Source organism: Kryptolebias marmoratus, linkage group LG16, assembly GCF_001649575.2.
Source record: "Kryptolebias marmoratus isolate JLee-2015 linkage group LG16, ASM164957v2, whole genome shotgun sequence".
Classification (NCBI taxonomy): domain Eukaryota; kingdom Metazoa; phylum Chordata; class Actinopteri; order Cyprinodontiformes; family Rivulidae; genus Kryptolebias; species Kryptolebias marmoratus.
The window spans coordinates 26736060-26747200 of NC_051445.1; the positions used below are offsets into that span (position 1 = coordinate 26736060).

General features: G+C 47.2%; 1 protein-coding gene across 4 annotated transcripts; it reads right to left on the minus strand.

The window, feature by feature from the left end:
* Positions 1-6288: 6288 nt before the first annotated feature.
* Positions 6289-11127, minus strand: xrcc2 (X-ray repair complementing defective repair in Chinese hamster cells 2). 4 transcript variants are annotated; one of them, XM_025003472.2, is made up of 7 exons: positions 9342-11126; positions 8837-9014; positions 8224-8305; positions 8101-8136; positions 7868-8035; positions 7505-7781; positions 6289-6732 (listed from the first exon to the last, which is right to left on the minus strand). In XM_025003472.2, the coding sequence occupies exons 2-7, from the start codon at positions 8855-8857 to the stop codon at positions 6426-6428; spliced, it is 891 nt and encodes a 296-aa protein (XP_024859240.1). In that variant the 5' UTR covers positions 8858-9014; positions 9342-11126; the 3' UTR covers positions 6289-6425. The 4 variants fall into 4 exon arrangements, with proteins under 4 accessions (XP_024859240.1, XP_024859239.1, XP_017260418.1 ...); XM_025003471.2 differs by having other exon boundaries at positions 9285-11126; XM_017404929.3 differs by having other exon boundaries at positions 8837-11126.
* Positions 11128-11141: the final 14 nt, after the last annotated feature.

Here is an 11141-nt window from a genome sequence, read left to right on the forward strand (position 1 = left end):
CACACACACACACACACAGCAGCAGGGAGGAGCTACCTGTGGCATCGAACAGTGATTGGACGTTAACGTCATGTGGAAGGCCGATGGGTCCGAGCTGCTTGATGAACTCTGAGGAAGACTGGTCCTCTGAAAGAGACAGGTACACACACAGGTACACACACAGGTAAACACACACACCTGCAGCTGCTGGACCAGTTGATGGAACACAGAAGGGACAACTCACCACACACGTCTGGACTGCTGCACCTGAAAACGAACAACCAGATCAGCTAATTATTCAAACAGTCTGAATGCTCAGGTAGCGCAACCAGGAAGTGAGGTAACTCACGTGGGTGGGGCCTGGTTGCCGCGGTAACAGTGGTCGTGGCAGTCATCGTCCCGGTCAGAAGAGGCGCGGCGGTTGAGGATATGGAGCGGGATGTACCCAGGCGTCGGGCCGAACACCAGCAGGCCGCCCTGGCCCAGAGGAGGCTGGTCGCCACGGTAACAGAAGGCACACTGCTTCACCCTGTAGGGAGACAGGTCAAAGGTCACAGCCTGGTCTCTGTCCACAGACAGCATGGCTGAAACCATGGCAACAGTCTCCTTGGTTCCTCTTTAGAACCCTGTAATAACTAGTTTAAACCTACTAACTGGACCCGGAGCAAAGACCAGAACCTGATCTGGACCCACAAGTCCAGTCCAGCACTGGGATCTGGTCCATGTTGGGTTTTATGACAAACAGACTGAAGTGGATCAGTTCTGAGTTTAGAACTAGTCTCCACAGTGAATAATGATTAAAAAACTTAAAAAACTTTATTTTACTTTAAACAGAATTTATTAAAATCTTTTCTGTTAAAACTTTATAATTTTTAAAATAAATGATAAAAAAACTAATTTACTCAAAAATCTATTTTTCATAAAAACCTTTGATTAAAAAAAACTTTTTAAATTTAAAGAAAGGATCCCATTCACCACAGTTTGATCTGTCCTACAGTCAGTTTCTGATTTACATCCTGAGCCGGTACCAGCAGAACCCCTCTCCATGTCAGACCCAAACTAACCTGAGCTCTGTTCCAGAACCATCAGGTGTGACCCCAGAGTTCTACTCTGATCGGGTTCTGTAAACACCTGCTAGTAAACCCAATCAGAACCACAGCCTGAGCTCTGACCCAGTTCTGGTCCACAAACTGAAGGTGGACTCTCTGTGGACGCTCATATTGGCCCAGTGAGCTGTCAATCAGAAGCTAAGGATGCTGGGTGACCCATGAGGGCTGTTTCCATGGAAACCCACGCGGAGACTCACCGTTTTTTGGTCTGACCCAGGCTGGGGGTGGGCGACCCCCCTGAGTCCTCTGAGAGGGACCTCTGGAACAGGGGGGACAACGAGTCCTCGTCCTCGAGTCGTACGCAGGGGGACACTGGAGGACTGGAGCGGGGACTTGTGACTGGACTCGGCTGCATGGGACTGGCTCCGCCCCCCTCAGTCTCTGCGGTGACCCTGCTGAGACTGCTGATGGACTCCTCGGGGACGGGGCTGTGGCTCAGACTGGGCTGGTCTTCCTCTGATGGGTCAGGATCTGGTTTGAGGTCCGGTGCAGGAGAGACCGGGTGAACCTCCTCGGGGACAGGGTCTGTGGGCGGGGCAGCAGGAGCGGGACTGGTTCTGTTGTCCTCCTCAGAACAGGGAGGTGGTTCTGGGCTGCAGCTTGGGACAATCCGGTCAGGATCCGGCTCAGGCTGAGGACTTAGCCTGTCCTGGCCGGGTTCAGGATCCGGGTCTGGATTGGGGTTTGTGTGCAACTTCCTCCTGGAGGAGGACCGCCGACGTCCCACCGCCTTCACCTCCTTTGGCTCCTTCGGCTCCTTCGCCTCCTTCGCCTCCTTCGGCTCTGTGGAGATCACAGCAGACCCCCGAGGTTCTGTACAAGAACAGACCAAAGAAAAAGATCAGGAACAGATTTAGACCCTGACTGGTCCATCAGGTTGTCGCTGGTTCTTGATTATTCTTGATTGTCAATCATGTCATCAGCTAAATGAATAACATCCAAATCAGATAAACTGAGAACTAATCCTAACAGAACTAAATACAGGATGCAGATAAAAGGGTTTTTGTCATTGGATGACATTATGTTGGTAATCCTGCTCTCAGAAAATGTGCTGTGTGTGAACAGCTGATATATGTTATAAAGAGTGTAGGTTAAGTTATATAACATTTAGAAAAGTTCCAGTCTCCATTATCACATGTTAAACAGTTTGATTAACACCTAAATGTTAATCAAACTTTTGTCATGCTGGAGTTAGAGCTAACTGTGTTTTGTACTTTTTATTTGTTTACGTTTGTGGGATGCCTAAAATAAATAAACTGAAACTAAAATGATTTTTGGAGAGACAGAAATAAAACGGTTGTTAGTGGCAGCTCTAGTTTCCACCCAACAGAGACAGGACGTGTTCAGGTGTGGGCGGAGCCTCTGCTCTCACTCACCTGTCCTTTGGGGCCGGCTCTTCTCCGCAGCCTTGGTGCTCTCTTCATCCTCCACCTGTGCCCGCCCTCGGCTCCGCCCCCTGCAGAAGCACAACAGGTCATGTGATCAGAGCTGATGCTGTTGCCATGGCAGCAGACACAAACTTAACCTGTGGTTCTGGTCCAGGATGGGATCCAGAGGTGATTTAGTCTTTAAGTGTGAAAACATTTAAACTGGTGGCTCAGACAGGACTTCTGTGTTTTTATTAAATGTAAAGAATAAATCTGATCCAGTGAAGTCTGCAGTTAGAGTCAAAAGATGTTCTCAGGGTCCACTGGCTGCAGCAGGACCTGAATCAGAACAACCACCGCTTGTTTGTTTGGACCATGTCTCCTGAGGTTCTGAGAGGTTTGGCTTTTAAATCTGTTCTGGGATCAGTCTTCTGCAGCTGACTGATAAACATGTTTAGTCTGAGTTTGTTCGAGGTCAGAAACATGTCACCTTATCATTTCTACTGAAGCAGCTTCAGTTCTCAATGTTCCTCCGTCTGCTGTCAGACGAGGTGAAACCATCTCATGAAGGCCTGCATCAAACCACAGACTGAGCATGCCCCACCCTCAGGACTGACCCGGTTCTTCAGGTCCATATGCTCTCAGACAAATGGAACCAGTACCTGCCCTGCCCTCAGTAGTCACATCATGTCCTAACACTTACTTCTTCCTGGACTTTGGCGGCGGCGGAGGCGGAGGAAGAGGAGGAGGAGGGGTGGGAGGAGCAGAGCGCCCGTTGCTCCCATCCTTCCGAGGACGCCCGCGAGGCCGTCTCTCAGGGGCGGGGCTTGACGCTGCAGCTTTGGCCAGCTGAGCGCTGCGTCCCGCCCGTGTGACGGGAGGGGGCGGTCCTCTGTCCCGAGGCTCCTGAGCCTCAGATGGCATTCTGGGTAAAAAAAACAAAAACAGCAGAGACACAAGGTCAAAGGTCAATGAGGTTATCCAAAAAACTGGTTGGTTCTGATACCTTCACATTTCTAACATTAAACAACTAAGGAACTTGGAGAACCAGTTCAGCACTCTAGGATCTGTGTCTGGTTCGGTTCTGCTTGAGTTCTGGTGGTCAACAGATGAAGGTGTTTTATTTATTTGTTCTTCTCTGGTTCTGTGAACCCTCAATCCAACAGAATGAGTCCAAACTCTGATCAGCTGATCACTGACCCATTTATTGATTATTCCATCAAGCAGAACCCAACAGAACAGCAAGAGGACCAGAAACAAGAACGTCTCCTGACCACACGAAAACTTGAAGTTCTTTGTTCTCTACAAGAACATTCAGGACCACCAAACCCACTGGACTGGACTAAAATCTCCAAGAAGAACCACTGGAATCTCAAACTGAAGTATTAGAACCTACTAAAACACCACCCTGGGTTCTGGGAGACTTATAATATTCTCCAACTGGACCTTTATGGGAATGAGATTGAACCAGAACCTCCAAAGAACTGATGGAACCTCAAACTGAAACATTAGAAGTAGAACACTGGGGTCTACTGGAACCTTTAGAATTATTAGAACCTCTGACTAAAACATCAGAACATCTTAAAATGCCTCTCGGAACTCTTACAGAATCTGTTCACCTGCTGGTCTGAACTGAAACCTCCTTTAGAACCACTAGAACCTCTCACTGAAACAATAAACTGATCTAAAACATTATTAGAACCATCAAATCATCACTAGAACCAATAAAGGGAAGATCTGCACCATCTAAAACTTAACTGGAACCTCTAAACATAACAATCAAAACATCAATAGAACCATTAAATGGAAAATCAGTACCGGAATCTAGAACCAAAAGCCCAACTGGAACCCTCAATCATTACATGAGAAATATCACTAGAACCTAAAACTGGATAATCAGAACCAACTAGAACACAACTGTAATCTGTAGTTGGAACATCAGAACCACCTAAATCACAACTACAAATAGCAACTGAATCTTCAGAACCCTCAACAAACTGAAACTTTAGAACTTTTTAGAACCTGTAACCATCTGGAATACAATTTGAACTTTCTTTTAACATCAGAACCACTTACAAACAATCCTAGAAACTATTACATGGAACTTCAAAATCATCTAGAACCTGTAACTGAATCATTAAACAAACATCTAAAACAACTAGAACTTGAAAACCCTTAGAACTTGTAACGGGAACTTGGGAACACTCTAGAACCTATAGTTGGAACAGAACTGGAACCTCCTTTAGAACCCGGCCCTGCACAGCTGACCTGAGTGCAGCTCAGCTCTGATGAAGATAATCTCTGACCAGATCGATAGTACTGATCAGTGATCTGGTACCTGTAGCTAACCCTCTGGCTAGCATCACGCTAACAGCCCCATCTCTCAAAAGGCTGATAGCCGACTGTCTAACGACTGTTAGCAGGCTCCAGGCGGTGGGCAGCAGCCCCCTCTGTTAACACGATGTTAGCTTCAATCTGTGTAAAAACACAGCAGTTAGCAGCTAGCTGTTAGCTTCAGTCCGTGTAAAAACACAGCAGTTAGCAGCTAGCTGTTAGCTTCAGTCCGTGTAAAAATATAGCAGTTAGCAGCTAACTGTTAGCTTCAGTCCGAGTAAAAACACAGCAGTTAGCAGCTAGCTGTTAGCTTCAGTCCGTGTAAACACATAGCAGTTAGCAGCTAGCTGTTAGCCTCGGACCGCCCTGTTCACTTCTCCGTTAGCGTTAGCATTAGCTATGGCTTCACCGCCCCGCAGTAAACGCTGCTGACAGGCGGGCAGTGAGCGGGGACAGCCGGCCAGACAGAACCAGAACATGCAGGTCAGAAGTGACCAGGTTCGGGGAGAAGCCAGAAGAAGGTTCTTACTGATTTGATGCGGTTCTCTTTTTCCTCTCCAGCTTTCAGCCGAACTTAGAGCGACGTGTTCAAGAGCGAACTTCTTCCACAGATAACATCTGCTTCACCGGTCTGCCGTGACCCGGTTCTCCGTGGAAACATCCCCGTGGGCCGTGGAAGAAGAAGAACGCACTCTGCGCGCAGAAAATCGGTGAAAAATTAAAGTTGAAGCGGTCGCTCCGTCATGGAGGCCATGTTTGGGAGCGACCGAAGTACCGCCTGTCAGCACCAGCAGGAGAAGTAGATCCTAGAAAACACTTACTACCGAAGCGCAGGTCCAACCGGAACCAGAACCAGACTGTTTCTTAACACCAGGATAAAGACGACAATCGACCTAAGCGGAGCCCGGTTCGGTGTCAGTGTGATTCTTTTCGGTGTCTGACTCGGTTCGTTTGTTTGTGTTCTGTAAAAAGTGTGTGTGACCCCGCGGAGGGATATAGAAGAGGGCTGCTCCAGTGAAGCGGTCTGTCATCAGACTGGAGAATCCCGGACCGGATCAGAACCCAGAGGATCCGGACTGAAACGACCAGAGAAACCCGGACCGAACTACAGGATCCGGACTAGAACCCAGAGGACCCGGACCGAACCAGAGGATCCGGACTGAAACCGACCAGAGAAACCCGGACCGAACCAGAGGATCCGGACTGAAACCGACCAGAGAAACCCGGACCGAACCAGAGGATCCGGACTGAAACCCGGGACTTTTCTGTGCACCTGTGGTCCCCTGCACGTTTCCACCTGATTGGAGGTTGGGCATCAAGGTACCAATCATTACCTGAACAGGTCCGTCCACTCAGGTGGGTTTCTGGTACAAAGTTAAAAGGAAATTCTAGACCTGTAGTACAGGATCTTCAGAACTCAGAACAAAAACCATGAGAACCACCTAAACCCACACAGAGGCTTCTGAGAACCAGCTGCAGAACCAAACACTGACCCGGGATCCAAACAAGAAGAGGTTTTATTAAACTATATCTGAGTCCATGTTACAGAGGTCTGCTTTTATTTGAAACATCTAATAAATACAAAACAAACGTGTCTACAGTAAACAGGAAGTAGCTCAGATAAACAGGAAGCAGCTCAGATAAACTCCACCCCTCCATCTGTCACTCTGAACGAGCTGGTCCTGGAACCCTTCGTCCCCGTTGATGATAATGAGGAGGAGGTGCAGTGGACCCTGAAGACTCGGCGCCTCCTCTGCTCCCCGTCTCCTCGGTCTGAGCCAGCCTGGTCGGGGTCAGCTTCCTGTCTGGAGCACAGCAGTCGGTGGGTGACCAGGCGTTGCCAGGGGCGACAGAGGAATGGGCGGTCCGTCTCCGACGAAGAGGGTCCGCTGTTGCTCCTCCTGATGGCGTGGCAGGTAGCAAAGATGGTGATCCTGTAATCCCTGAGGAGGAACCACCAATCAGAACATTAGATTATGAGTCACAGGTCCATATTAGAAGTTTCTCATGGTCCAACAGAACTGGAACAGTTTGTTCTTCTGAAATCTCACAATAATCTGTCAGAACTTCAAACTAAATGACAAGAACCACCTAAAGGAGCGGTTTGGACACTAGAACCTCAGTAAGGCCTGAGAACCCCAAATTGGAACCTCCTACTGTGTCATTGATAGAACTTCTTAAAAAGTGAAGAACAATGATATTGGGTCAAAAGAACCTTGAATAACAACCTAATGCAAGAAAACTAGCCCTCCTCAAAACCACTGGAACCTCCTAAAAATAATCCAGGACCTCCTACTGTATGACGAGAACATTTTATTTGACCACTTGGACCTGTAGATGATGATCAGAACCTTCCTCTTCCCAAAACCTCTTAAAATTCATCACATCCTAAGAAATGACCAGAACCAAACTGGGTCAGACTGTTAACAACTGGACTTCTCAACGTTCTCAACTGTTGAACTGAAGCTCCTAAAGAACCACAGAGGATCTCCTTAACCAGAACCTGTAGATCCAAAACCTTTTTATCAGAAAAATATCTTCCTACTGCTGAAGGAACTCTTGAAGAACAACTGCAACCTCTACCACTAGAACCTCCTGATGAACCAGTGCAACCACCGTTACTCCTACTCTGTCCAAAGAACCAGATCAAACAGACCTCTTTGGACCCACCAGAACCTCCTAAAGGGTCACTAGAACTTTCTTCAGATGATCCACCTGAGCAGTCGTCCCAGCAGCTCTGAGCTCTTGCTGAGCTTCTCTTCCTGCTTGGAGATGCTGGCCCCGCCCTCACCGCGGTCGGACCAATAAAACGCTGACATGCTGTCGATGAGGAGGAGCGCCAGGCTCGACCGCGAAGATAAGGTGGTCTCCAGGAAGTGCAGGGTGAGGAGGAGCTGGGAGGAGGAGGAGCAGTGAACAACCAGGAGGCGAGAGAGACACAAATGCAGCGCCGCCTCATCGGACCCAGCTGAGGACGGGCTGGTGGAAAGACCTGGGTCCAGAAAAACACACAGACCTGATTCAGTTCTGGAACTGTGAAAACCATAAAAGCAGATCTTATGAACCCCTGATACCTACCCTTCAGTGTGGTTCTCCCTTTATTGAGTCTGGTATCCAGGATGCTGACCAGCCGTAACATGTCCAGACTGTAGTCTGTGTCCACAAACACCACGTCCACCTCGAGGCCGCCGGCAGCCTCCGGCAGAACACAGCGACTCAGCAGGTGGTACAGCAGCTCCGTCTTACCTGAAAAACACTCAGAGTTTACAGACCAGACTGAGCAGGACCTGCAGAGCTGCCAGTGGACTCACCTGTCCCCTCCGGTCCATACACCTCCACCACCTCACCTGACAGAGCCAAACAGACACAACGCAGTCAGACGCAGCATGGCAGCATCCCCCAGCTGACAGGAAGTGGGTGTGGCTAATAATCACCATGGTCAGGTCCTCCATCATCAGGGAACAGACGAGGTTCGATGTCCTTCAGACAGCGCCGAGCCTCCAGACGAGCAAACAGCTGTGGAGGCAAAGTACCAGAACATAGACTGTACCACAGCATCCGAATATCATCATCACCAGAACATAGACTGTACCACAGCATCAGAATATAAACATCACCAGAACATAGACTGTACCACAGCATACAGCATCAGAACATAGGCTGTACCAAGTTCCTGTTTTCAGATTGTAGAACCTTCCGTTCTCCTGCCAGCTCTCAGATGTTCCTTCAGAGGTTCTTCAGCCAATGGAGGAACCCATGAGTGACGTCACAGGACCTGGTTCTTTCAGTGGCTTCTGTTTATTATTCACGATTTAAATATGGTGGATGTGTCTTTATTTTATTATTTATTTAAGGTGCTCATTTTGTTAGTTTTATCTTTAAAGATTAAAAACCTGCAGTGATTCTAAAACAGCCAAAACTCAGCCACAGCTGGACTTTTATTTTGAAAACCCGTGCAGCGGCTGTTCCGGTGGTTAAAACCGCCATAGTTTCAAACAAACAGTCTTCCGACGTCATCACCCTCACCTGCCGGCGGCACAGACTCACCTGCGTGCCGCTTTCACTCATTTCAACGCGAGCTTCATCCTCTTCTTCCTCCTCAGCAGCGCGCCGCGCACGATCGCTTTCACTTCCGGTTCCGGCTGCTCGGAGCAGGGCGGTACCGGGACGTTTATCCGGTTCGGTTCGGTCCGGTATCGGTACAAAATGGATCCAAACTGTTTTACTGATGAGACATACAATTTGAAACATTGGTTTTTGAAACTGACGAAGAATAAATTTAATATTCCCTGGTTACACTTCCGGAGCTTTTCACAATAAAGTTACACTTCCGCCTAACAAATAACAAGACGGAGCTTTTCACAATAAAATGAATCGAATCTGAGTTTTGTTTGAACTTCAAAATAAAATGCCAGATTAAAAACAAATATTTTTATGAGATAGATCTTTTCTTTTTGATGTAAAATATTTTTAATCTGAAATGGAGACACTACACCTGGACAGGTACAAGTCCACCACAGGACCAGACTAACACCTGAGGTTAGTTAGGCACCTGTGTGGTTCCGGACCGTCGGGCGAAACAACCCAGCTCAGATCTGGACCCGGAACCCTCCTTCCCTTCAGTCATCTCCTGAATCAGAATCAGACCCTTTCACTCTGATCAATCCGTTTATTGACAGCAGATCAACATCAGACCAGCATCTGATCACATGATCAGGTCCAAACCGGCAGGTGAGCCAATCAGAGGCTCCTCCTCCACCTGCAGCAGGTGTGCCTGCAGCTCAAACCAACAATAAACTCAGTGTTTGAGTCCAAAGACAGAAAACTAACAGATAGACAGAAATACAGACACATTTCCTGACTGACCTGCAGGGGGCGACACTTTACACCAAACAGCTGACTGTCAAGTTTCAGCTTCCCGTTTCCCCATGAAATCTAGATTATTACAAAATGTAAATGTTTGATCAAAAAATAAATGTACCAAGCAGGTTTTGGCACAGTGTGGTGCGTTCAAGTGACTCATCTCAGCTGGTTTTTCGCCTCAGGTTGGTTCTGGTTAGCTGCTGTTTGGATCAGCTGAAGCTTCACCCATCTTTGAGTTCAGCAAACAGCCTGACTGATCATTCTCACAAACTTATTTGTTGAAGAAAAAAAAAACAGAACAAGAAGAAAAATATGATTTTTGTTTTTAAAAACCTTTTTTGTTGAAAAAATGAAAAATATTCACAAAAAGAATTAGAAAAAAAATCTGAAACCTCTTTAAAAGGATGAGAAAACAATGGGAAACCCTAAACCCAAAATCCAGACTGTTTAAACCCATCCTGTTTTTAGTCACTGAAATGACTGACTGCACCTGAACGCACCACAGTTTAACAGGATGGTTTGGACCTGATCCTGGATCAGCTGCCTCCTCAGTCTCTCAGTATTTACAGTAAACACAAGTGTCTTTATTTCACCTATTATTATAGAAGAATCTTTCTTTACAAATATAAACAGTCTGAGAGCTGCAGGTGATAAACACAGAAAACAACAACGAATAATGAAAAATACAAACAACAACAGGAAATAAAAGCTCTTTTTCCCTTTAAACTCAAACATCTGACCGTCTCTGGTCAGGTTTACATCAGGTTGAAATAAAGACTCTTAGGACTGATGAAGGCCATCCTCCTCCTCTTCATCACAAACATTAACGTGGTGAACGCCGGAGGAGTCGTGTCCTGATGGGGGCGCTACAGACAACTTAAAGAACAAAACGTTTCCAAGAACAACAAGAACACAAGACGAGCGCAGGAGGAAGAAGAGCATGAGTTCAAACGGTTCTGGCTCAGAATTCCACCTGCTGAAACACCTGAAACTTCAGCAGGTCATGTGACCACATGACCACACACCTGACCTGAACAAACCAGGAAACACAAAGTGCTACGATAGAAATAAGGATGGCTAACAGGCCAGCAGCTCCACACGCTTGTTTTTAATAAATAAAACTACTTTTCTGTGGAGCATTCTGAATAAAATAACTTTTTATGCCTTCTAGCTAACGTTGTGCTTCACTTTCTCCAGCAGACTGAGCTAACATGCTAACAGACTCGTAGCCTTAAAGGTTAGAAACTTGGCAGGAACAAAAAGCTAACAGGCTAACAGCTAAGTGGCTGGTGAGTAGCAGACAGCAGGCTAACGGGCTAACGGGCTAACGGCTCCATCAGGACATGATGCCGAACACGGGGTTGTGTCGGCAGATACTCGGACCGATCTCATCGTAGTCCTTCTTCGAGTGACACACCTGGAAAAACTCCGGCTGTGGACACAAAAACACAACAAACACCCAGTGTCAACAACAACAAACACCCAGTGT